The sequence below is a fragment of the Dermacentor silvarum genome, chromosome 5 (genome assembly GCF_013339745.2).
Source record: "Dermacentor silvarum isolate Dsil-2018 chromosome 5, BIME_Dsil_1.4, whole genome shotgun sequence".
Classification (NCBI taxonomy): domain Eukaryota; kingdom Metazoa; phylum Arthropoda; class Arachnida; order Ixodida; family Ixodidae; genus Dermacentor; species Dermacentor silvarum.
In genome coordinates, this window is record NC_051158.1 from 82,276,956 (window position 1) to 82,304,113 (window position 27,158).

The window sequence follows — 27,158 nt, forward strand, 5'->3', positions numbered from 1 at the left end:
CACTTAGGAACAGTAGAAGCTGGACACCAGCTTCTTGACGTGTTGTCTTCGCAGGAGACACCTCGGGTTCATCTCAGGCACGCAAACTTTGAGTATGTAGAAAGACCTGTAGCGATATGTGTATGCATCTACATGCAGAGTGTATGCACGGTGTATGCAAATCCACATGCGGTGCACATTGCGTACGTAGCCACGTAGGTATACACGAGATAATATGCTCGTACAAGAGTAGATTATCCACATTTTTAAGCGAAGTTGAAAGAAGTACCTCGGAAGCAGGACACATGAAAGGAGAGGAAAATAAAGAGGATCCATAAATTGTAAGCGACTAGGTGAACAAGAATACAGCCTCAGTATAACGTGTGGTATTTTAAAGGAGCTTTCGTAAGAAAACTAAAGCACTAGTTCATGCTAATCTCGTAGTATCCGCTAGTGCAGTCAGCCCCGGGGGGCAGTACGTGAACAGCAGTTACAACGAGTGCCGTGTGGGTGAATCTGCGAAACATTTTATGTACATCTCAGAGACGGCGTCTCTAATGTATATTTCATTTTAACTCCACGTTATCAAGCACTCTAAGGCATTTAGCTTTGCTAAGGGCACCCTCCTATAAATGTCCATTCACCTTTATTTTGTGTAGTCAGCGCATAGTGGCACTGTTCCACTCAGCGTCTTTTCGCTCCTTTGAGGAATAATTAGTTTTCCCCTTTCATTCTCCGCCCTTTCACTACCTAGCTGCATCCTCCTGAGCGCTGCACATCGAACGGTCCGTTCAGCGTTCTTCCCCAGTCACACCACTGTTAAGAGAGTATGCTCGCAAGAAACCAGCGGAAATATAGGATGACCATGTTGAATTGAACGACGTTTCCAAAGACCATTCGATGTGCACTCCTAGAAAACAGCGTTAGAGCACGTTCTCTGCTGATACTTCTGTGACAGGAGAGACTCCGACCATGGATAGCCACAGCACCTCTGTTTCTTCATCGACGGGTCCCGAGCCGGTGAGAACTTTGGCCGACATCGAGAGGATGGGGCTTGCAAAACTCAGCCCTGGACCTCGTTTCTACTATAGCATGGGCGCCGACGAGAAGCAGACACTGACGGAGAACGTGAACGCCTTTAAGAGGTATCTTTCTTGCGCGCTCTCAGGAGATTATCCTATTGATTATCAATGCAAATGAATAATTTCTTATCATTCTTAGGTCTGGTTCATAGGAAGTAATCTTGGCACTGCGTTTCCGGGTGTGGCGATAAGCGTGCTTGGAAGCTTGGCACGCCTACGTCACATGCAACGATCGAAGCGATCGCAATGTTGGCTATTTGCTAGCTTGTTGTTGCAGTCGACATATTCAGTCCGCTTTGGCGAAAAGCAAGAAGCACAAATAAAATATATTTCCGCAATAATCTTTCATGTTCGAACACAGAATTCCACCAGACCAAAAGGCTCGCAGGTTGCCTTGACGTGTCAGACAAGCTGCGTTGTCATTATTTTGCCTTTTCATGGCCACATGAGTGTTTTCGAAGGTTGCGCTCCTGCGAACGAAAAACGTCGCAAGCATGTGGAAGCTGACGGCGTATTTTACTGCACCTGCGACGTAGTAGGTACGAAATCGCAAACAATGATGTCACCACGTGAAACGGGATTCCATCGTAAATTATTTTTTGTTGTTCAAGCTAATGTCAGTCACAAGCAATTTCTGTGAGTGCTGTGTCCACCGCAGGACGATGACGTCACCGACGCCCTGCAAGCGCACGTCCACCGGGTCGTCCTGAATAACTTGGTTAAAGCTGGTTGTTAACGTCCTAATTTTCCGGCCTTTGTGCGCCTAGTACCAACTTTCATGTTTCTGGCCATCCGCGTATGCCCCGGCGTGCATTCCCTGAAGGGTCCGTAATCTGAATTACTATCTGAAATCTTCATCTAACATTTAAAACTATCTAACAATCTAACCAGCAGATGACACTTTTGCATATGTGGGTTTTAACAATGTAGGGTAACACTGTACAGTCATTGGAGGTGCACCTGGTGCAATTGGCATGCCGCTTGCCCCATTCACCGACTGCTTAAATGACCTCGTTTGTGATAAAGCCTCAACCAAATTTCCACGAAGCATTGCTTCTTACTCGCAGTGTCGGTCGGGTGCAGAATTTATCACTAAAAAACCATGCACTACTTAATGCACTGACGAGTTGGGAGCCAAGTGAATGCCTTTTGAAGGTATGGCCATGAGCATAGGATCAATAAGAAGACGCACCTGATTATGTTTATACACTGGCATCGATGTGAGGATGCTCTTGTTCGTTGGTGCCTTCTTGGATCTTGGAGAATCTTTAATTTTTCTCCGCACATTCTGCGAACAGGCCTCAAAGTTCTTCCATTTTTTTCTCCATATCGTGGGAATGCACTGTACACTTACCGAATAGAAAAGGTTATCAATTCTAGGTTTTAGTCAGGTATGCAACAGAAGCAATGCCAACGCGATAAAAGCGATCCTGTATTGCAAGAGTTTAAAAAGGAGGAAAAGGTCGACAGCTCCATGGCTATCTACTTTGTAAAACCAAGGAATGCTGGCAGCCCGTTTCACAAGCGTAGGGGCTCTCCCCGTATCTAACACTATGTTCGACCATTGTGGCACTCCGGCATGGAACACCCTCGCTCCACCAGCGCTTATGCACATAAAACGCAATTCATTTAGGAGCCCCATAGAACTCTCTAAAATTTAGTTTCGCATGAGATGAGTACTTATTCAGGCAAAATGGGTTGCCGGAACTTCCTTTATTGTTAGAGTGCACGTTATGGAAAGGGCTCCTTTAGCGCCTCTTGCCCTTTCCCTTGACCGGCCACGCCATCTTTCTCCCTAACGTTAGCTTATTTTGATGCCTGAGGCAATTACGGTGAAGCGCCATTAGAGTGTTTTTCTTGTATACATTCCCACCGAAACAACTCTGGAGAAGAGTTCTCTTTACGAGGCTCACTTTGTTCTAGGGTCACTACGTGAGGGGAATCTGAGGGGTTGGCCTCCATGCTCCACTGAAGCATCGCAGAAGATAAGTTTTCTCAGGCAATGTGGTGATATATCTGTTTTCGTGCTTAATGCAGGCTCCGCCTTCTGCCGAGGCTCCTGAGGGGCGTAGTGAACCGAAGCTTGGAGACCGTGTTGCTGGAACAGCACGTATCGATGCCCATAGGCATAGCGCCCACGGCTTTTCACAAGATGGCCCACCCCGACGGAGAAGCCGCCACTGCGAAAGGTGAAGGTTATGAGGCGTGCCCCCCTAAGTATATAGACCGCTTTGCCAGTGTGCTGGTGGTATGGTATTAAATTATCTGAAAGGAATATTATTCAGTTGTTAGTGGGCGGCCTTAGATGTCAGTTATAGCGGAGGCCTCTGGTCAGGATCAGCTGATGAACCCTGATGTAGCGGGCTGAACATGGCACCGGTTGCTGTTGCTGTTGCGGCCACAACACATGGCGTCTGCGTTGTCGTCTTCTGGAGCACCCTGTATGCGATGATAAGGCCGCTACAGTCCTATTTTATACCAGGACTCACTGTAGAACTCTAGGTCTAAACATGCGGTCACACTTGTGTAATTGTGAGCTTTGCGAGAGAAACGAGGCTTTTTGGTGTGGTACTAAATTTCAGGAGAGCAGTTTTTCGTGCATTTGCGCTAACGAAACTTCCTTTGTGCCCGAAGATCATGTATGCAGCGTTCGAATTACTCACTCAATGTGATTTAAAAGCTGCGAATATTGGCCCAACTTTCCATTCCCCAGAGCTAATAAAAATATGCGGATTCCACGCCTTCTTGGAATCCCTTTAAGCGAAGCGTTTATGGGTGTTTCCGAAGAACGCTGCTTTTTTTCGCCAACCATTTGCAAGTACGCAGCACACGGCAAATTTGGGCAGAATTTCAACGGGAACACCTGGCCCAATGTCGTATTTTTTGACGAGCGTTTTGAGAGGTCCAGGACGACTCGACATTGGCGCTGCCGACGATTCTGCACACGCATAATGACGCTTGTCCTGCATCCGTCCAATGCCGTAGCCGGCATCGAAGGTCGCCTCTTCATTCTGGCGGCATTGACTTGGCATCTGACGATTCGCGCGTTGGGCCAAGGCGCTGCTCAACTCCATCGACGCTGCGCAGCTGCTGTTATTACGATCTTGAAACATGGTTCATACGCAACGCGGCTGCAATCTAGACGGTTCGCGCCACGAACCGAATCAAGAGCGGCGTACTAGTGTTTCATATTGCCTCATATTTTTTCTTCTCAAAGTATTTAAAGCTACGACGGATGTACGCGCGAAGAGTGCAGTTTGTCGCCCTAAAGATATGGCGGAATGGCCGATCCCTGAGGAGAATGCTTTTCCGCAACCGCGTTCTACTACGCTTCGCAGTACCTTCAAAATAAAGGGGCTAAATTCGTACACAGCTGCTTGTTATACACGCGTAGTGAAGAAGAGGACAAAGAAGCGCTCTTGCGTCTGTCGCTGTGCGCGTGATCAGCGTTCGTGGACTACCAGTGCGACTTTAGTGTCTTGCAATAAATCGTCGTATTACATTTCACGCTTCACTGTGACCCTTCTGACAACCTTCTCATCATCATATGTGCGAGCCAGAAAAACCCGCACATACAAGAGGGAGGAATTCGTGGTGCGAATTTGGATGGCACCAGCGCTACGGAGGGTTCGCTATTCTTGTGAAAGAAGCATTTAGAAGCGGCTCTAGGTTTAAATACGAGGGTTGTCCGTAAAATTGGGTTTCCATTGATTTTTCACAGTAAAAAACATGTTTATTGGCATTGAATAATACATTGTTGGAAAGCTTAGACTTTTCCCTATTTATCGACAATCGCCGTAGAGGAGGAGGAGGAATAAACGTTTATTGCGGAACCAGCACTTTAAGATGGCCGGGCCTAAGCCTCCCATGAGGGGACGTCGAGGGCTTGCCTCGCCGCCGCCTCACGGGCGTGCTGGGTCGCCCAGGTTTGGTCGTCGAGGGCGGAGCTCCGCAGAGCCTCACGCAACCCCAACGAGAGGGTCGTGGTGTTAATTTGTGTGTACTGTGCTGGACATTCCTACAGCATATGCGGAAGCATAGCCGGGTGAGTGCCATAGCACCGATAGTTGGGGTTATTGTAAACTTCAGGGAATATAAGGTGGAGGCGGGCGGGTGAAGGGTATGTAGTTGTTTGTAGCAGACGCATGGTGGTAGCCTGCGCACGGCTGAACTTGGGATGAGGTGGGGGGAAGGTTCGGCGACTAAGGTAAAATGCCTTAACGAGATCGTTATAAGCAGTAAGATTGTCCCTGATGTCCAACTCGTCTCCAGTGTCTCCGGCGCGGTTGACTAGGCCTCGCGCAATGGAGGGGGAGAACTCGTTGAGGTTGGGGAGCTGTTCCACGTGCGTATGCCCGACGTATCTTATCAGATTCATTGTGCCTGCTTAAACAGGCCGTGAAACATGCCAAAACCAACGAGCTACGTCGGACGTATCTCCATAAAAAATACCGTGACCGTCTTACTTACAAACCTCTAAAAAAAGATTGCGCTGAGACTCCTCTGGCTGTTGTCGAAGTATGCGTAAGCATTGTGCCAATTGATAATCTCTACGAAGCCCGGGGCCATTATCAATGTTATCAAACTTCATCGGACCTGTATAAACGACATCGCGGCGGCGACACGAAGTGCTGCGGACGGTGGTGCAAGGTGAATCGGTGACGCAAGCAAACTACTGCAGTTTGCGGCTCCGGCTGCGCTGATGACGTTGCGATCATTATAAGCCGTTATCGCTTTTTAGCACCTCATCGGTTCGCGTCGAACCATTATGAACTGGGATCAACCGCACTCTAGCGGTGGCTGCGTCTGGTGGACAGTGCCCGCGTGGGCCGGGATCCATGTCAGGGAGATCGTGCTTTCTTTAGAGTGTGGTGCCTGGCGGAGGATACGAAGAGCTTGAGGAGAAATACGGCCGTTGCTGAACTTAGTGATGGCTGAGCGAGAGTCACACACGGTGGTGTGACAGGTGGGATCTAGAGTGGCCAGGGCGACGGCCACTTCTTCAGCCGTTTCGGCAGTGGGGGTAGTGACGCTGGAGGTGTTGTGTAGGACTCCATCGCGTGTGGCGACGGCCACAAATCGTGTGCCATGGGAATATTGGGCTGCATCAACAAATGTAACGCCAAGTACTTGAGCAAGGGCTTTTATGATAGCTCCGGTCCGAGCTTAGCGCCGGGTCCTGTTATATTCAGGGTGCATGTTTCTAGGAATAGGGTCGTGCGGATCCAGCTACGGATGTCAGTCGGGATTGGTTGTTTGGGGCCCTGTTGCTGATGGCAAGTAAAGCCAAGCGTAGATAGAATAAAGCGTCCCGTTTCAATAAGGGTGAGCCGTTCAAGCTGAGAGCGTTGTTGTGCTTCAATGAGTTTGGCAAGGGTGTTGTGAACTCCTAGTTGGTTGAAGAGTTCAGTACTGGTGTAATGCGGGAGGCCAAGGGCTTGCTTGTAGACCCCTCGTATGAGGGTGTCGAGCTTGTTTTGCTCATCCCGCTACCAGTTGAGGTACGCAGCAACGTAGGTGATGTGGCATATGACAAAGGACTGTACGAGGCGGAGAAGGCTTTCTTCTTTGAGTCCCCCTCGTCGGTTGGAGATGTGTTTCAGAAGGCGTAGGGTGTTTTGAGATTGGGCGCAGATCTTGTTGAGAGCCAAGGCATTGGAGTCAGTTGAGATGAACGCATTTTTGCATGCGGTGTGCCATCTTCTCTATACCTGAATCGTAGAACTCTCCTGCCGCGCCATCAAGGTACCTTAAAACCTCTTCTTTCAGCTTCTCTCCGGTTCTGAAATGCGTCCCACCCAGGTGTTTTTTTTTTCAATTCAGGGAAGAGATGGTACCGACTTGGGGCTATGTCTGGGCTGTCTGGTGGTTGTGTGACAGTATCCCGTCCAAATTTGTTGATGAGATTGTTTGTTACACGGGCGATGTGCGGACGAGCGTTGTCCTGATGGAAACGCACTCCCTTCGTGAGCATGCCTCTGCTCTTGTTTTGAATCGCGTGGCGAAGGTTCTTCAACGTCTCGCAGTAGCGGTGCGCATTGGTTGTTGTACCGGCAGGCATGAATTCGCACAACAATCACCTCTTCCGGCCCCAAAAGACGCTCGCCATCACTTTGCCGGCAGACAATGTTTGTTTGAACTTCCGCGGCTTCGGTGATTCTGAATGTTTCCACTGACGGGATTGTATTTTCGTTTCCGGTGTCGTGTAGTGGACCCAGGTCTCGTCCCCATGCAGTGAAAATAGTCCAAGAATTCCTCGCCATCGGTTTCGTAGGCCTGAAAAAATTCGCGGGCCGCTTCAACACGTTACCGTTTATGGTCTTCCGTAAGCGTTCTGGAGACCCACCTTGCACAAACCTTGGCATACCCTAAATGGTCTGTCAAAATTTTGTCAATGCCAGGTCTTGCTTACATCAGGGATCATCTCGCAGAGCTCCCGAACCATCATCTTTCGATCTTTCAGCATTGGTTCTTCCACTTTCGCAATCGTTTCGTCCGAAACCGATGGCCGCCCTGAACGCTGTTCGTCATGGATGTCTATACGTCTGTCTTTGAATTCTCTGCACCATTTGCGCTCGTGTTGTACGCTAGTACACTTTTCTCCGTAAACTCACACTTCACACAGTTGGGAATGAATGTCCACCGGCGCAGTCTTTTTTGCGCATAAAACGAATCACAGAGCGTAATTCGCACCTGGCGGGAGAAGCGAGTGGGAGCTCCATCTTTAACGGCTGCACGCCAAGACTGAGCGTCAGAGACCGCTCGCCGGGACGGGGACTAGGATAGGGGGAACCAAGCTGCACGCCAGTGTCAACCGCGTAACAGCGTTCCTCACGACTGCAGCTCCTTGGGAACCTTATTTTACGGACAACCCTCGTACAAGAGGGTAAAGTAGAATGTATGTGAAGCGCACAAGATTGAGCCTTGGAAACGCTAAAATCAACAAAAAATGCCCAGATCCATCGTGCCCTATTGAAATCTATATACAGCGAAGCCTATGAGGCAGTGTTCAGGTGCAAGTTCTCATCTGGCTCAAGCATGGCCCGAACTAAGATCTTTGCAATGCAATGTATCTTTAAACACAGCCAGTGTTATAGGGATTTAGAGAGGCAAGCTTGCTTTCGCTTTCTGCGCCGTTTGTTTCGGGTACCCAACTTCCCCTAGGAGGCACAGATCCGACAGTCCACGCGGTTGCCATGCGGCGCAGTGCCCTACTAGTTTTGAGGTAGAGTTTAATATACCAATTAGAGAATCCGCTTGGCAATCTTCAGCAGTGGCGTTAGAGTGATGTCTACTTGCCACGCTGCGGTCCTGAGTTTTATTCCCTGTGGAAGCTTTTGCTTTCTCGGCTCATTTTTTATCCTTTCTCTTTTTTTTCGGCAGTGCCTCTGACGTCGCGAGAACACTTTGCCACTTGAATTTGATAATTGCAAATGATAGCAAGCAACGCGCCCTCACGTGTTCGCCTGAGGTGCTGCTCAACTCCATCGATGCTGCGCAGCTGCTGTTGTGACCTCAAAACATGGCTCATACGCAACGAGGCAACGCAGCTGCGTTCTATAATCTGTTTCATACTTAGCGTGCAAGGCTGTGGAATTTACGCAACAAGTCGGGTAATCAAAATATATAAATCCGCGCATTTCGTGGGCGCGTTTACTGGTCGCACATGTTTACGTGCGCCTGCGCGCGAGGAAAGCTGAAGAGGAAAGCGTTTCTTCAGAAAGGTTCCTCAGAAGAGGTGTCGTTACCGGAGTTGGCCTCAGTGGTTGTAAGTTTGCCCACTGCTGCCCCAGGTCCAGATGGGGTTACCACCGCAATGATAAGAATTTTGTATAAGGAGTATCCTGATGTCTTATTCGCTCTGGTTAATCATTCTATTGAAAAAGCTTGGATACCATTGCAATGGAAACTCGCTAAAGTAATGTTATTACTCAAAAATCAAGGCAGCGTATATACACTGGAGAACATTCGGTCTATTTCATTAACGTCAAACCTTGTTAAGCTAATCGAAAGGATAATAACTCCTAATCACGAAGTTCGTGAACACCAGAGAACTGCTGAGCCCTTTCCAAATTGGTTTTAGACCAGACATGTCCATCTGGTGTGCGCACGCAGACATAGAGAGTCGAATTCATATTGTACGGCGCCACGGGCGATGTGCTGCACTGGTCACGCTAGATATCGCCGAAGCATATGATAGTGTCGAACATTCAATATTGTCGGATAGAATGAATGCACTAGATCTCCCCGATTACTTTATGAAATGGACAGCCCACTTCTTCAGTGGGAGAGAATTTTTCTGTGTTAGGAATGGTATCGCCTCTACAAGATTTACACAGACCAGGGGTGTACCTCAAGGGGCCATTCTGTCTCCCCTATTTTTCAATATATTACTAAGTGGTATACCTTGTCATGCTGATGTAAACACATTTGTTTACGCAGATGATATTGCATTTTTTGCTTCTGCAGACGACATTCAGTCTCTTTTCAGAAAATTGCAGGCTTATCTTAACACACTTGAACAATGGCTAGAAGGAATTCGCCTGTCTCTCTACGTTAACGAGAGTGCTGTGCTGGTCTTTCCTCTAAGGAGTCCAGTGTATCTAACTCTCTGTTATCAGAACATATTAATCCCCCAAGTTGAACAAACCAAGTACCTCGGGGTGATCTATGACAATAAACACAATTGGCTACCGCATATTGAGTATATTGCTAAAAAAGGGGGCCGTGCTCACGGAATATTACGACGGCTGAGCAACAATAGGTCTGGCATGCGAAGAGACACACTACTAATGATATTCAGCATGTCTGTCAGGCCAGTATTAGAATTTGGGTGTGTTCTGTTCTCTGGAAGTGCCGCGTACAAAATTCGTCCCTTTGCTTTAATAGAACGGAATGCACTCCGACTCTGCCTTGGCCTCCCCAAATTCGTATCCAACACTGTGCTTCACCTGGAAGCGCGAGTGCCATCGTTAATGGCTAGATTCAGACTACTAACTGTCCAAGCCTTTCTGCGACTGCACGAATCACCTTTCAAAAGACACCAGACAGTGTTTATAAGTCAGCTCACTTTATTTTGTAATGTCCACTAGCCCCGTTTCCCCACGCCACAGTTGGTTTTTGCGCAGGCAATACTCGAGCCATTGAATGTTAAACTCTATAAGATAAGTCCTGCAATGTCTCCTACCGTCTCTCTAGAAATTATTTTTGTTAACATCTACCCAAATAATGCAAAACTTTTATCTTCACGAATTCTCCATGCCTTGCAGGATGATCACTTGTGTCATATTCAGACCAACGCTATAATAGCTACAGATGCATCACAGAACAACGAAAAAGGCAGGTGTAGGAATTTTTTCGCATTCGCTAGATTGGTCCTATTCGATTAGACTTCCAGATTTTACTATCTACACAGCAGAATTATTAGCTGTGGTTTTAGCATTGCGGAAGTTCAACCCCTCTTATTCATCAGTTGCTGTTATCACCGACTCACTCTCTCTATGTTTTTTTTATTTACGATACTGTTGGCCATAAGGCCGTTACAGGGTGGGTTTTAAGGCATCACAAAGAGAATTTCGGTGTTACAACAAAAGGTTACCAAAGATACAAACTGGGTGTTACAGCGGTAAAATACATCAATAATGTGTCAGTCATAGAAAACGGGTAAACACATAATTTGAACAGCAGTTATCAAAATAGAAGCTGGGTATTACAACAGCCGTACGTCAACGAAGTGTCCGTGGTAAAAAAATAAATAAATGAAATAACACGTAGAATGACAATTTGTACAGGAGTCTAGCACTTCGGCAATAAATTTTGTAGCCTCCAATTCATAAGAAAACTCTAATTCATAAAACAAACCATACATGGTATATGGTAGCAGTTAACACAAAAAAGGGGAAAAGAAGCATGTGTATTATGTACAAGAATGAAGGCAAACAATCATTCAGGTTTGTAATGATGTCATTAAACATTTTTCGAAGGTTTCAACTGAGGTGCACTGAATAACGGATGATGGCAGTGCGTTCCAGTCTTTTATGGTTCGGGGTAGGAATGAATTTGCATATGTGTCGATATGTAGCTGTGGCAAAACAAACGTCGAGTCATGTTGTTTCCTAAGAGTTCGCTTTTTTGCGGGAGCTAAGTAATCTGAAATATCGATGTTAAAATGGTGTTTAGAAAGCAAAAATAGGAATTTTAGTCTTGCCACTAGACGCCGCTGTGATAGAGGCTGATTTAACATCTAGTTGAAGCTGATTTAACATCTCTGTTACCGAGTCGGCGGAGGAATATTTGGACAAAATAAACCGTGCAGCCTTTCTTTGTACCCTTTCGAGTTCGTTTATTAGACCCACTTGGAACGGATCCCATATAGTGCTTGCGTACTCTCACGTTGGCCTCACATAGGTTAGAAAAGCGGTTAATTTGACTGATTGAGGCGCAAGCTTCAACTTTCTGCGCAGAAACCAAAGCTTTTTTTCGGCAGTGCTCGTGATACTTGTGATGTGTGTTTTCCAGCTTAGGTTCTTGCTGATAGTTATCCCTAGATATTTCAGTGTATCAACTGTAGCGAGTACTCGGGAGTTCACAAAGTATTTGTGATCCAGGACATTCTTTATCTTGTTTGATACCCTGAAGACAACTGTTTTTTGCTCGTTTATCTTCATTTTCCACTTTTCACACCATATTTCAATGGCAGCAAGAGCGTCACTCAGCGATTTTTGATCATTAACTTCGTTAATTTCCCGGTAAAGTAAACAGTCATCTGCGTACAAACGAACGGTGATGTCTTCACTAATACCAGAACTGATATCATTAATGTATGCCAAAAATAAAACAGGACCTAAAACAGACCCCTGCGGCACGCCTGAGCTCACAGCTAAGGTGCTCGATCTTGTGCCATTTATTTCAACATACTGCGTTCTACCGGACAGATATGCGAGGATCCATTCTAACAAATTGAGATCAATTCCCATTTGTGCCAATTTCCTGATTAACAGAGAGTGAACGACCCTGTCAAAGGCTTTAGAGAAGTCTAGGCAAATCGCATCAAGTTGTCTTTTGTTGTTCAAAGCACTAGAAAAGTCGTTTATGGTTTCCATTAGCTGCGTGGTAGTAGAAAGGCGTTTCCTAAACCCGTGTTGATTTGGAAAGAAGATTTTGTTATGTTCAAAGTAAGTGTATATGGATTTGGATATTATATGTTCGAGTAGTTTGCAGCAAACACAGGTCAAAGATATGGGACGATAATTTCCAATTTGCTGCTTGTCACCTGTCTTATGTATTGGGATTACTTTTGCATCGCTTACAACGCGTAGTGACTCAAAAATTTTGCAAGAGTTATATCTGTTAGCTCCGTCTCATTTGCGTTTGCTTCGCTTAATTTGGGTGCCCGGGCACAAAGGTTTGCCTTTGAATGAGTGTGCAGATTCATTAGCAAAGGCTTCCCTGGGTGGTCCTTTAGTACCTGCCGTTCCCCCAGCCACCTATATCACTGCCACTATGTTTAGGAGATTAACAATGATGAATGAGATATATAATTCTAATATGGCTTCGCCTTCTGGCTACCACCATCTACTATTCCCTTGGAGTCGTAAATTCTGTCCAACACGAAAATTAGAGATTACACTAACGAGGATATGTTGCCGCATCCCAAAACTACATTTCTATACACACAGGGCTAGTATGACGGCATCTCCTTTGTGTAGACAGTGCGGCAAACCAGAAACGATTGATCACTTTCTCCTCGCTTGCCGACGATTCTCCTCAGTAAGGAAAAGGGTGCCTGAGGACCCTTTAAACAAACTTGGCCTCAGTATGAACTCTCCCGTCTTGCTTTCGTTTGGAGCTTTCACATTGGGGTACAGCAACCAGAATGTTTGCAATGCTATGCAAAACTTTATCATTGATTCGAATCGACTGCCTTCCTATAATAGTCGATCATAATAATTATTTAGAACACCGGGCAGAATTCATCTTCTTTTTTTTCTTTCTTTCTATCTTTTTCTAATTTTTTTCATTCAATTCATTTTCTCCAAACCTCCCAATTCTTGGCCGATCCCCCAGGGTTGGTATGTGCCATTTGTACTGAGGATCATCATCATCATCATGTTGGGTTCTGCGAAAGACACAAATTACTATGCTGTATGCTGTGGTGGCATAACACCCGGCTTCTAATCTGAAGGCCGCAAGTTCGAATCCTCCTCCTTTCGACGCTCCACAGCAGCCAAGCTACTTCCATCCGAAGTAGTGATGAACAGGATATAGAGGCTCCTTCTATTACTAGCGATGAAGTTAGAAGGGCCTTGAAAGACATGACCAGGGGAAAAGCTGCTGGAGAAGATGGAATAACAGTCGATTTATTCAAAGATGGAGGAGATATCGTGCTTGAAAAGCTTGTGGCTCTTTATACGCAATGTCTCGCGACTTCAAGTGTACCAGAGAGCTGGAAGAACGCCAGCATTATACTAATCCATAAGAAGGGAGACGTTAAAGAACTGAAGAATTATAGACCCATTAGCTTGCTTTCAGTATTGTATAAAATATTCACCAAGTTAATTTCCGATAGAATCGGGGCAGTACTTGACTTCAGTCAACCAAGAGAACAGGCTGGCTTCAGGAAGGGATATTCTACGATGGATCATACCCATGTCATCAAACAGGTAATAGAGAAATCTGCGGAGTGCAATTAACCTCTCTATATGGCTTTCATAGATTATGAAAAAGGATTTGATTCAGTAGAGATACCAGCAGTCATAGAGGCATTGCAAAATCAAGGAGTAGAGGAGGCATACGTGAATATCTTAGGAAATATCTACAAGGATTCCACAGCTACCTTGGTTCTCCACAAGAAACGTAGAAAGATACCTATGAAGAAAGCGGTCAGGCAAGGAGACACCGTCTGTCCAATGCTAATCACTGCATGCTTAGAAGAAGTATTCAAGCTCTTAGACTGGGAAGGGTTAGGAGTGAGGATCAACGGCGAATATCTCAGGAACCTTCGGTTTGCAGATGACATTGTCCTATTCAGCAACAATGGAGACGAATTACAGAAAATGATTGAGGACCTTAACCAAGAAATTGTAAGAGTGGGGTTGAAGATTATTATGTAGAAGACAAAGATAATGCTCAATAGCCTGGCGAGGGAACACAAATTCAGGATCACCAGTCAGCATCCAGAGTCTGTAAAGGAGTACATTTATCTTGGTCAATTTCTCACAGGGGACCCTGATCATGAAAAGGAAATTTACAGAAGAATAAAATTTGGTTGGAGGGCATACGGCAGGCATTACCAAATCCTGACTGGGCGCTGTCGTTGTCGTTGAAAAGAAAAGTGTACACTCATTGCATTCTACCGGTGTTAACATATGGGGCAGGAACTTGGTGGTTAACAAAAAAGCTCGAGAACAAGTTAAGGACCGCACAAAAAGCGATGGAACGAAAAATGTTAGCCCTAACGTTAGGAGACAGGAATAGAGTGGTGTGGATCAGACAGCAAACGGCGATAGCCGATGTTCTAGTTGACATTAAGAGGAAAACATGGAGATGGGCAGGTCACGTAATGCGTAGGATGGTTAACCGGTGGACTATTAGAGTTACAGAATGGATACCAAGAGAATCTTTTAAATGTTTTTTTATGCGCAGTAATCTCGCAGTGTTCTTTCCTTACCTCCCTTTGCTTTCTGTGCTCGGCAACTCCTATTCCTACAACTTTCCTCTTTCTTCTTGTTCTTTTTCTTCTTCAGTGCAACTGCAGGAGTTACTCGTGGGGAATTAGGCATGTCTGATAGTACCGAAAACAACGCACTTCAGTATTACGTTAAGAACGGTCAATACATAATCTGAAGGACATTTTTTGTAAGGAATCTAACGCAATTTTTCGCATATCATCCGTATACAACCGGGCAGCCAATCCTCACGATATCGCGGGCCTTGGTTCGTGCCATTAAATGGCGAATGTAAAGAGAATGGAAAAATGAACGGAATAGCTTCAAAATGCCGATGAACGTGGTAATATTGCATCTGCTTTCTTCCTGTACATCGTATTTCATAACACCTGCCTTGCTTTGAGAAACTGAGCCCCATGAATGCCGTCAGTATTGAACACTCCCAGCAATTTATCGGTTTATTCGTGGTGTTTAGCATACCAAAGCAACACTGTGGGTAGGCCAGCCACGGTAATTAAGGGTTCTCAATTAATTTTGAACGCCCGAGGTTGCCTTAACTTGCTCGAATGTTAACTTGCTCATGTAGACGAGTGTATTTTTGCATTTAGCTCGCACTTAATCGCCACTAAACTCTCTTTAGGCTCACGTTACTCCGTTAATTTGCACGTTTGAGTGCCCTTCCACGTGCCTCGCCACTAGAGGAACAACGATGATGCCTCCGTATCGATAGCGGTGTGCGTCATCCAGCTTCTTCTGATGGTTTCGTTGTACGTTTGCAGCTGCGGAAGCATCACGGACGGTGATGATTGTCAGCATCGTGAGCACCACTTCGATGGAAGACGTCAGGGAGGCCGCGCCCAACGCCATCCTTTGGTTGCAGGTTTGTCGAGAACAACACTTCATTGCTCGCGCGTGCAAGCAGTGAGCGACAAGGGTGGCTGTGCATGCCATCCCAGAGGCTTTAGAAATCGTATAAGAAAGCTTCGGAGGGAGCGAACGCATGCGACATTAGGCATACTTAAGAAATAGCGGCCGCCCTAATGCGCATACTCAGCACCCTAACTTGGCTTAATGTGGCCGCCGCGACCTCGATCGAACCTACAGCCTTGAGCGCAGCAGTGCAATCTAACGATGGTGGTCAGCTGTCGCCACAGCTTGCGGTAGGACGCCATGCGGCATCGCCTAGAGGTGGTTCTCGTCTACTTGAGTGAAGGGGTAGGATTGTCAAACTAGATATGAACAAAAGTGGAACCTCGATTGTAGACGCTTTTTTTTCTGGGCTGCAAACGAACTCCTATGTTAATGGCGCACTATTGCATGGGATATCCCTAACGCAATTACCGTACCTCTGCAAGTTTGGCAAAGTCCCGGGCACCCTGCGCCACATGGTAATGGAGTGCTCGTGGCTCGCGGGACACCCGCAAAAACCGAAGATGGCAGATGAAGCAACAGCCGATTCAGACAAGACAGAAGAGTACACGGAAGAACTGTGGGAGGTCACGCTGTCTTGCCCAGGGCTGGATGCCCCGCGAAAATTGGCGGACCGGGCCGGGGAGGCAGCGAGAGCCCATGGATTCCTGGAATGAGGAAGCCGCCCACCTGAGGGCGAGGAGAGATCTTTCTTCCTATAGCTAGTTCAAAATACACTTTTATTTATCTTTTAAACCGTGAGCTGGAAAGTGAGAGGAAGAGCAGGTTGCAAATCAGATGCGCGTCCGATCGACATCCGGCCTTTCCATCCTCCTCCTCAGACGACGGTAAAAACACGACAGCCTAGAAAACAAGCGCGAGGAAATAATTTCATAGACGAAAAAAAAAGAGAAAGAAAACACCGAGATTGGCCTCATTTAGCCTCCTAAATCAGGCTAATCTATGTGTACAAGACGCTATCGCGTACGCGCTAGCAATCTCAGTTGATTTTGAGATTGCGCTATATTTGGCCTGCTACACTGCATCGGGGCAAAGAAATTCTTACCGTTCCTCTAAGTTGATGGAGACACACGAATAATATATGTTATATTGCCCGTAAACAAACTAGATTTAGAACAGAAATTAGGCGGCTCCCTCTTCTTCGACGAAAGCTGATGACATATAAAACAATTTCAGACGTTCCTTTGAGCACGGTGGTGTTATTTGGGACCCATTTACCGTGACAAATATTTAAGAAAAAGTCACCAGATAGCAGTGCGCTATAGTATCAAATGTTGCAATCGACACGACTCATCCACGGCCATGCTGCATACTAACGAACTGGAATATCCTCGTATTTCGCGAAACTCGAAATAACTTGAATTTCTTGCTCGTATTTGGACAAGCTTTGAATTCAGCCACGGGATTACATAGTCAAATACACCGCTTGAGCATCGCGCCACTAACATAGCCATCACATGAAACCTGTGCTTGCCAGAACTAGCTTATTCAGTTATTCATTCTCCCCGCGAACGATTACAGACGAACGTCTCTAGAGCGAAATGACCTGTATAACGAATGTTTGACTAGGCCCCCCTGCCTAGTTTCTCAGGACCTAAATAAAGTGTTTACTACTACTACTACTACTGCTACTACTACTACTAGGTTCCAGCCGTATTCCTATTTCTCATACGTACTATGAATGCCTCTTTAATGAAGACCGCAACTACGAATTTGCCTGCACAACGAATGAATTCAGGCGCCTTGACCGCTGATTTGTTGCTTTACAACGAACGATACGTAGCGGTGCCACAACTGCCCTCTGAAAACGCCATCAAGGTGTGCTCTGCGCAAGCGTTAACTTCCTTAGGAATCCCTGATATTGTTGCGAGGTCCGAGGGGTCCGAGCGGCCACGAAGGTTCCATGGATGGTGCCTTGCCAAGTACCGGGAGAAGGGCAAGCCCAGAGAGATGATCCAAGAGATCAGAAAAGGGTTTTATAATAAAACTGTTCATGATATTTTACACGAAGGGCTCCATGATTCTTGGAGCCGTCCACATGCTAACGTCTTTCGATGTTGTGTCGTTCACATCTCCGAGCTTCCGCACAACACTGACGCTTTGCTTTTTATCAGTTCACTTCCCCCTTTCACTCGTTGAGGGATTTCACTGTGGTTCTTCTCGGCCTTTCACAGTCGTCAACCGTTCGCCAAATCCCGCCCACCATATGGCTCCGCCTCCAATGTTGCTAGATCGCCCCGGCATACCAGGCAACGGGTGGCACCTTGGGAACCAAACGTCGAAGGTGTTCCCACGGAAATGCTTGACGCTAGCACCTTGGAAGAATTAGTGAGCTCTCCATGACGGTCAGCTTATCAATCAGGAGACTGGCCTTCGCGGAAGCTACCGCCGAGCCCCGTCATAGTCCGGACGGGTGCTGGTGCTTCACGGAAACACACCAAGAGCGTCGTTGCCGTTCTAGCAACGCGCGAGGCCGATTTCTCATTGCAGCCTGGGTCTAATTGCGCGTCCATCAGTCCCAGGGGACGGTGATGCTCCTCGGCCTCGAGAAACGACGAAGCGTGAACAGCACTCCACAGCTGCACGGGTGTCGGTGAGGCATCCTTTAGCCCGAAGGACAGCCAGGCACAACAATTTCACGCCTACGCCGTCAGCAGCACTTGAACGCGTGTGCGTTCGAAGGCTTCCTAGCGCTTGGGGCAGCGCTAGCGACGCATTTGACGATCGCGCCGACATCAGTCGTCCTGCTGCACTGCTCCAGGAATCGGTATCTCGAACGCTGCACATTGTAACGAATTGGCGAGCGGGAGGGCAGAAGAATCTGTCGCAGTTGATGAGGAAAGAATGGTTCAATCATAACTGATAATTCATGATCGATGACGCCTTCATAGCAATCTATAGGACGGTAGCTATGCGAATGTCAGCGAAGGCAACAGTGATGAAGATGATGATGTAAACGAATCAAGCATTTTGACGGCGAGAGAGGCGACAGCGGCATTCGACAATCTGCCGCTTTAGCTTAGTTTGCGTAGCTTCTGCGTTTCGCCGCGGAGATTGCTGTGAATCTCGGTGCAAGAAGGTCGTCTGCAGTCGCACTTTCGGTCAGACAGGGTGCGCATAAATGTTTTGCAGCTTATTTCACTAAATCCCTCTTGCATTCATGTTACACAAATTTTTTTTGTTTTTGGGTCGATTTAGGGTCGTAGGTATATCTTTCTTTATTATGAGCGTTATGGTGCGGGACCTTACAACTTAGTGACCTGCATAACAAATGATTTCGAAGGTCCCGAGAACTTCGTTATAAAGGCGTTGTACTGTACATTGTGGAATTCATTACACCGAACTTCAGCGCTCTTAAATAACATTGTTTAATTTGTTGCTGTTTTATATTGAATGTATTTTGGTACAACCTTCTTCTGCTTGGATCCATTGTCCACATTATTGTAGGAAGTAATAAATAATTAGATCTTTGCGTCAATTCAGTAATGTGGAATGCGGTTTACACGAGTACGTTTGTGCTTTACACGTTGGTGAATATTTTAGAGCTACAGGATAACAAGGGTAGGCCTTTTGGGAAGTGCGATAGCCACCATCGAGGCCTTGTGGATCAGGCAAACCATTTTGCCGACATTTCGCTACCATGTCAATACATATTACTTGCTAACCTTTCCACGTGAACGCAGTCGTAGAAGCGGTTGTCAGAAAAGTGTTACTCAGTCTTACTCCTCTTGACCATTTCTGCAGCTCTGCATTCTCCGGGAGCGAGCGATAACGCAGCGACTTGTAGCGCGGGCAGAACGCGCTGGCTACAGCGCCATTGTGTACACTGCAGACATACCGGTGGGTGGCTCTAACACCGCGACGTTCGGCAACTTCCTCAACGATTACTCAAAGGAGCTCAGGTAATCAAGTAACGTTGTTCATCGAATTAATTTTATGTGGTATTCCCCTTATATACTCGGCAAGGAGCATTACATGATACTTCTATAATATGCGAGAACTATTAGAGTGACAAGGGAAATGTACTTAACCACACCCTTTATTTCTTCACAACATTATATATATTCACGCTGTTCTTCCGGTGTCTTTACATTTACCCATGGAAGCCTGGAATGAACTGAATGAGTTGCTAGACCGTGGTGACGTCACTACGTGATTTCTATTTTGTTGGGTACTTTTCCAGTCGGAGTAGCTTTCGCAACCGTAATATTTACCGGGAAACACCCGCGGGCGAAGGAACGCTGTAAACGACAGCCACAACGATTACCCATTGTGTCGTAAGTTGAATCCACACACGTGGCTCTATAAATAGTGAAACCTGAGACACTGGTTTTACGAGGGTTTTGAATGACGTCAACCACTTTTAAAGCAGCTGCAAACCTAATATTTACCGGAACGCGTCGAAAGGTGTTCCCATTCTTCACACGCGCCTTATCATCCATCATGGGGTTTTGATGCTTGTATTGTGGGTTTTCTTTGGAAAACGAGTGCTGAGCTCTATGCTTTATGCCTGATTTCAAAGGAGATATGCTGTTTGTATTCAGCTGTTAGTCTGGCGTTTCTTGCTAGGCTAAGACACGAAAATTTCCTTGGCTGGTAGAGGTATACAGCTTCGCTGTAAAAGTCGTCCTGGTCCGAAGGTTGCACACGGGACTAACGCCTAATCGGCGTGGCCGCTCTGCCATCTGAGCTAACCGGGAGGCAAGCAGACCGCAGCAGGAGGGCGAAGTAATGACAACTGGAAGCACAGGGACACCGAATATAGCAAAACAGTTCTGCGAAATTCTGCAAAGTGCAGGAGGATTGCCGAAAGAAAAACAATCGCTATCCACCCGACTGTAGCATTAGGCTACGAAGGAAATCCGTACTGGCTTCACAGCTTCCACAGAGCGACTTTGCCTTGTTAACGATACGTGTTATCTTGCCTCGTTTATGTCCGTTCATCATCGCAGTCTTATGCTTCAGCAATTACGCTGTGTCATCTACTTGCGCGCGTGTACTTCCTCTTTTCACGCACCATTGTACATGACCCATTCCGAGGCTTGCATCATTTGAGAAGCAATTGTGTTCCTTTCTTGAACTATATGCGAGAACTATTAGAGTGACAAGTGAAATGTACTTAGCCACACCCTTTATTACTTCACAGCGACATAATATTCACGCTGTTCTTCTGGTGTCTTTACTTTCCGTGGTCTACACATGGCAGCCTGGAATGAACTGAATGAGTTGCTAGACCGTGGTGGTGGTTCGGATTTTCGAGCGTAGTTGCGCCCAGGCCGACATTTTTCTCCTTTTTACGCCATCAAAACATTTTGATTCTCACGCAGCGTCTTTTCTTTCTCGTCTATTTGCCTGTTGCCACAGGTGCGCCAACTTTAGAGAAGAGGACGTCGCGAACTCTGGCGGAAGATTTGTGTCGACCGAGATCATGAATCCGGAGACCACGTGGGCCGACGTTGCCTGGCTTAAGAGCATCACTAAGCTACCCCTTGTCGTCAAAGGAATTCTTACTGGTAGGTGGCAAGGGCTGCAAGTGAGCGCAATCTATCGCTGAGGAAAACAACGAAAACGTAGAAACACGACTGTAAACAATAAAATTGCATATTTATGTTAACGTCTAACAAAAAATTATCGCATTATCGAGAAAAAAATGACAGCAGACCTTGCGACCTTGCAGAATCAAAACCCAATTTCCAGCGAAACTTGCCTTTTTTTTGCGCAGCTGCAATAAGAATTTTTTGTTTCCTATAAAAAATCTCAGAATTTATGACGTTACCTTTTTATGACTTCTACGTTACGAAACTTGCCCGGATATAAAGTTTTCGAGAACTTGTTGAGGTATTTTATACAGGCAGTAATTCATCCACACACACGTTACGTTGCGAGAACGTTGGCCATAACCCCCCCCCCCCTCCTCATTATTAATGTCATTTCGGTGGCGTTTATAGTACCCTGTGCCCTGGACAGCAGGTTGAATTATGCATTGTTAGTAAAACACACTTAGCATGGTGCAGATAGCTTGCGTACGTAATTTTAAGCTGGGACCGTAATTTGTCAACTCAGTTTAACGGTCGTCTATACATTACTCATAACATGCCGCTAATATTTAATAAATAAAACAAAATGTATTTTTATTTCACAAAGGCCACCTGGGAAACCTACTACGCACCTCTTATAACGGAAGAAGAGAGAGAAAAATGAGGCTTTAGTAATTGTTTGCAACGCTTCTAATCTAGCCAGGAAGTTTAACATTTCGTCGGACGTTGCACTTAACACGACTTCCATATTCAACTAACAAAAACAAGGTTATCTCGGGACATTGGAAAGTATAGCATAATAACAAGCGTATGACACTTTCGAGCGCTTACTTAAGGAAGTGTTTTGCTATAGCAGTATTTCGTCCACACACATTTGCCTTCCCGCACAGTTTTGCCTTAGCCGTCTTCCAATATTCGCTCAATTTGACGAGGGCGTCATTTGGGCGAAATTTTTCGCACACGTAAAATGTTCATAACGCTCTGGAGCACCTGCATTAGTTATTTATCGCAGAGCAGCAATTAATCCACCCACTTTTAACTTTGGAGGCACTTTACCCATTACGTGTCTCTTACTTCTGCCAAACATAAACAAAAAAAACCTTGTGTAGTTCGCCGAGAACACCTGCCGAACCTCATATAACGAAAGAAAATACCGATAAAGAAACCAGGCTTCAATAAATTTTTGTAAAGCTCATGCTTAGAAGAGAAACAATAAAGCTTCGCTAGACATTGCGCTTAAGGTTCCCCGTATTTGTACTAAATATTATCACGAGCTCTCGATAGCGCTGGATCGAGGCAGGTCCGGGCGGCCCAGTACTGGGCGCATCTTCTTCTCTAATTATGATGGTGGGAGATAATGCAAGTCCGGCGAGACGGCAGCTTCTACAAAGGACTTGTAATAACGGCTCTGTCGTAGGCCGTGGGAGGTATCTAGCGCAGCTCCACCAAACGTTACGGGCGAAGCGCTTACTTCAAAGATATAAGGCAGATCAAACGGGATGGATGGCGTTTTCCCAGACCGGTTTACTTGCTTGCTTGTTCCTTCACTTGTGGTACAGATGCGGCCAGCCGAACGTAGCCTTCCTTCAGTGCCCCCTGTCTTCATTGTTATTCGCGCTGTTTGTGCACTCTGTTGCAGGAGCTCGTTACAATATAAAGTTTGCGTAGCTTTGTGGGAATGTGCCCCTCTCTAATGATGAAAAATATACTTGACATTTCTCCGATGCTGAGCGGAATCGAACACACATCGCAAGGGTTCCCCAAGGACAACCTCAAGCAACTCGAAGCAGTAACAGTCTGTGCCACAAATGCCCAAGGTGACAATGCGCCACAATGCGCCACAATGCGCGAACCACAATGAACGCCTGCGTCACAATGAACGCCTTTCACACCAACGCTTTAGCGAGCTGTGCCATGAATGCACTGGTTATGTGTCGCTCTTCAAGGAACCTCTCGCCAACTTCGGTCACTGTGTATGCGCCACCGAGTGCACGGCAAGCGAGGGAACAACTCTCAGTGGTGGCCGGCACCGGCACGCCACGCGTCTTGTCTTGGAGGCCGTGCGCGGACTTCTCTGCAGGGCCAGTAGATGGCGCTGCGTGTCCAAAAAGAAGCGCGAGAGTGGATCCCGGTTGCTGCATGACGCGTGTCTCAGTGTTCGCAAGCCCCGTCACGCCGTGCATTTCTGAGGCCACGCGCAGGCTTCATGGCGACGGCGCGAGATGGCACTGAGTGCTCTCAGGGAAGCACGGAAGAGGAATCCAGCTGCAGTATTCGCCTCATACATAACTCGGTTCGATGGCGGCAAGATGTTGTGTTGCTGTATTGATTCAATGTTCAACGCATCACCGTCAACAGTCGTCGTGAGATGGCTTCCGCAGCTTTTTTTTTACAAGCGTCATCAGGATGGAAAAGTGGCGGGAGTTGTGCAAAATAGGCAGTACGTAAACCCTCGCGTCAAACCGATGACACTGTCATGGAGCGTATCATGCTGTAGTGTTACGGTAGTGTTAGCTGTCAAGAACAAACTTGGATCACTCTGCCGAATAGTTAATAACACCAGTATGCCATCTAAAGGCAGTGGCAGCAGTCACATTCGGCAATGTGGTCCACGCAAGACAAGTGTGGTGTGCGTAGTTTCACTTTTTGCGCGGTCCTTCTCGTATACATCGGGAAAACAGGGCGTTGTTGTAAACGACGGCCTGCGAGAGCGCACGAATGCGCTCAAGCAGAAACAGGCGCTAATATAGCTAGCCACTCTTGCAGTTGCGCCAGTTTTGCAAAGTTTCGCAGTGCACCGATAATGCGGCCTTATAGCGAGCAACGTCCGCGGGATAGCTTTGGTCCGTTTGCTATGCATCGCAGTGGGTCGTCGCGTGTCACCATTCCTTACGTTCGGCTTTGTTATAGGGAATTCGCTTACCTTTGCGATTAATGCAGTCTTTTTTGTGCCTCTTAATTAAAGTGATTTACTCTTATCTGTCCATGTTTTTTTTCATTCCCTTCTAATGTTTAGGTAAGCCACTTTACCCGAAATAAACGTGTCAATTGGCAGTCAGCGCCGCGTCATGTGGCTTATTGTTCTGCGTTAGGTGCTTAGCGCTGTTTGGGTTCCCAAAACATGTGCCAGCTGGTTAACGTTTCTCGTTTGTGTTGGTCATAAATTTATTTGGATTGTAAGTACAACGATACGTCTGAATTCTTCGTGTCACTGCACAGTTGAAGCGGCCATTCAAGCCGTTGAACACGGTGCCTCGGCCATCATCGTTTCTAATCATGGAGGACGCCAACTTGACTGTGTTCCGGCAACCGTAAGTTGTCTTGATTCAAAAGAAGTTTTCATTTCACTGCATGATTTGAATCTTGCTGAAGCAACCCCAGCACAATGGGAGGCATTAACTCTGGAAGTCTTCGCAATCAATCAATCAATCAATCAATCAATCAATCAATCAATCAATCAATCAATCAATCAATCAATCAATCAATCAATCAATCAGTCAGTCAGTCAATAGACTAATTGATCAATTGATCCATCAATCAATCAATTTTACACATGCGATTCTATTCATTGGTATAAGCACTTCGCGCTTTTTGACCAAAGAGGCAGCAGATGAAACATCTAAATTTGTCTAAGAAAGCTTGTAACGCAGGGTTATTGTATCGAAATCAGGTGGTGCATCGTATTTTTACAGATTCGAAACCTTCATCTGCAGGAAAATAAACAAGTAAATAAAATTATAGGTTAGAGCACCTTACAAAAGCAAAATATATGCATATAAATCAAAGAAGTGTAATAGTGAAAATCCGAAGCACCTGTATTTGATTTTTAGGTAATACCCTGTGTGAGAGAATCCGTATGCTATATAAATGATATAATGCTACATGACATATTGACTTCTACAGTCACACACCCATACATACCAGTATTTTCGCTCTCTGCAGCGAATTCGCAGACAGAGGATTTGTATGCAAGATGATTTGTATTAATGCAAGCAGCGCGACACTTATGAACACGGAAGCAAAGCACGTGCTCCCTCCAATACAGATGTACCGAGGCTTTAGAAGATGCAGAGCTACTGCAGCTGCAGCACGCCTGTGGCGAACAATAGCCAGAAATCTTTTAGAAAATGAAATCAGTCACACGTGAGGTAAAGCCCTTCGGGCACTTCAGAATGTCCTCATTGACTGGGCCCCGGCCACCGCAGCTTGTGTTATCCATGGGGCACTGACTCAATACACCTGTAGCGAATATAGGAAAGGAAAAAGCGGTACACGTAAAAAGAAACACAGTCGAAGCCGGATATATCGAACTCACGTATAACAAATTATTGTGTATAACGAACAGCAGCAAAATCGTTCAGAAAATTTTTGTTTATCATTTTTATAGTATATATCGAATTACCTATATATCGAACTTTTTTTTTTTTGCGATCTCCTTCAGATTCGATATATCTCGCTTCGACTGTAGGTGCTTCGATTACGTATTTTTCGGGACAGCTTTGTAAGCCAACCGTGTGACTCGCATAATCTCTCTCTAAGCAGGGAAAGCGTTTACAAAACAACGCATTGCGTTTCAGATTGACGTGCTCCCTGATATTGTCCGCGCCGTTGGGCACCGCTGCCAGGTGTATCTGGACGGAGGCGTCCGCCTCGGCACCGACATAATCAAGGCGCTCGCTCTAGGGGCGCGCGCAGTGTTCGTTGGAAGACCTGTACTCTACGGCCTAGCTTACAATGTGAGTGGATCATGTCGCCCTCCTTCTCTGGTGAATATGTACAGAATTGTTGAGTGTCATTGGTTTTGTTCTTGTCTATAGGGCAACTAACACTTCAGAAATAGGCTATTGATGAGTGGTCAAAGGCAGCATCATCGCTGATAAGTCCCCGTATCAGTATGGAGATTGAGAACATTCAAAAGCGACGTGAGAATAAAGCTTGTGGGGTAACAGCCGAATGACACAGTTTGTTAATGGACGAGTTGGGGAGTCGGTAGTGGGGGGGCTCCGGACGAATTTTACCCACCATAAGTTTTATGACGGACTCCGAAATGTTAATACGTGAACGTAGTTTCTGATCTTCGAGATTTTAGGTCAAGATGTTTATAATAGCAAGGAAATGTAGGCGGTGGTGAGTAAGGACAAGTCGATGAGAGTGGCTATGATTGGGAAAGGGAAGATGGAGAAAAGGATAATAAAATATTCATTATAAACATTTGGTTAAGAGTAATTGCCTAATGTGGAAAGACTAGTATTGTCTGCCGTGTTATTGAAAAATTCAGACATTACACCCTGAGTACAACTTTTTATGATTATTTCAACAGGGCGAGCAGGGTGCCTTCAAGGTTCTTGAAATTTTAAGAACAGAGACGGACCGCGCCATGGCGCTTATGGGTAAGAAAGCGTGTACACTCACGTTGTTGCCTCTTGTGTATTAGGAGATATATAAGGCAGATGCATAAAATTAATGTTTTTTGATGAAAACACTTTTACAAGCTCACATCGATTGTTGCGAAATCTGTCATATAAGATATTACGGTGAACAGAGAGTCTTTTTCTTGTCAGCGATGCTTGCGAATAAGTTTACAGCCCCCTCCCCCCCCCTCCCCCGCAAAAAAGAAAAAAAAAAAAAAAAAAAACGTCAGTGCCCGCCGGATAGGCGACGACTGGGTTTGGTACAAAATGTAGAAAACGCGGTGGTAGGACCAATGGGGGAGTGTAGAGGAGGATAAAACGGGGCAGGATTGCCGCGTTCTTGACAGCAATTTACTTTGTACACAATCAACGCGGGCAGAGTGTTACATGTGAAGCAGTTACACACGAGTTACAGTATGAATATCAAGGAAAGGTTAACTTGGCAATCAAAGCTATTGAAGCGTAGGTGTGATATAAGCAAATGACGCGTAGGAAATGCTGTAGTTTTTCGAGCAGGTACCGTTGGGGCGAAATAGGAGGAGAACAAAATAG

At 46.1% G+C, this 27,158-nt stretch overlaps 2 protein-coding genes across 4 annotated transcripts in view; one reads left to right on the forward strand and one right to left on the reverse strand.

The window, feature by feature from the left end:
• LOC119452473 (sodium- and chloride-dependent glycine transporter 2) overlaps positions 1–27,158 on the reverse strand; it is a 143,076-nt gene that overhangs the window by 86,801 nt on the left and 29,117 nt on the right. The gene's annotated exons all lie outside the window — the stretch shown is intronic.
• LOC119453549 (2-Hydroxyacid oxidase 1-like) overlaps positions 1–27,158 on the forward strand; it is a 99,063-nt gene that overhangs the window by 68,923 nt on the left and 2,982 nt on the right. For 2 of the 3 annotated variants that reach the window (XM_049668237.1, XM_037715602.2), the window contains exons 2-9: positions 938–1,124; positions 3,099–3,250; positions 15,508–15,608; positions 19,403–19,560; positions 21,023–21,171; positions 24,415–24,506; positions 25,773–25,931; positions 26,516–26,585. In XM_049668237.1, coding sequence (XP_049524194.1) covers positions 952–1,124; positions 3,099–3,250; positions 15,508–15,608; positions 19,403–19,560; positions 21,023–21,171; positions 24,415–24,506; positions 25,773–25,931; positions 26,516–26,585 — 1,054 coding nt within the window. In that variant the 5' untranslated portion in view covers positions 938–951. The remainder of the gene's footprint in view (positions 1–937; positions 1,125–3,098; positions 3,251–15,507; positions 15,609–19,402; positions 19,561–21,022; positions 21,172–24,414; positions 24,507–25,772; positions 25,932–26,515; positions 26,586–27,158) is intronic. The other variant, XM_049668238.1, reaches the window with a different exon arrangement.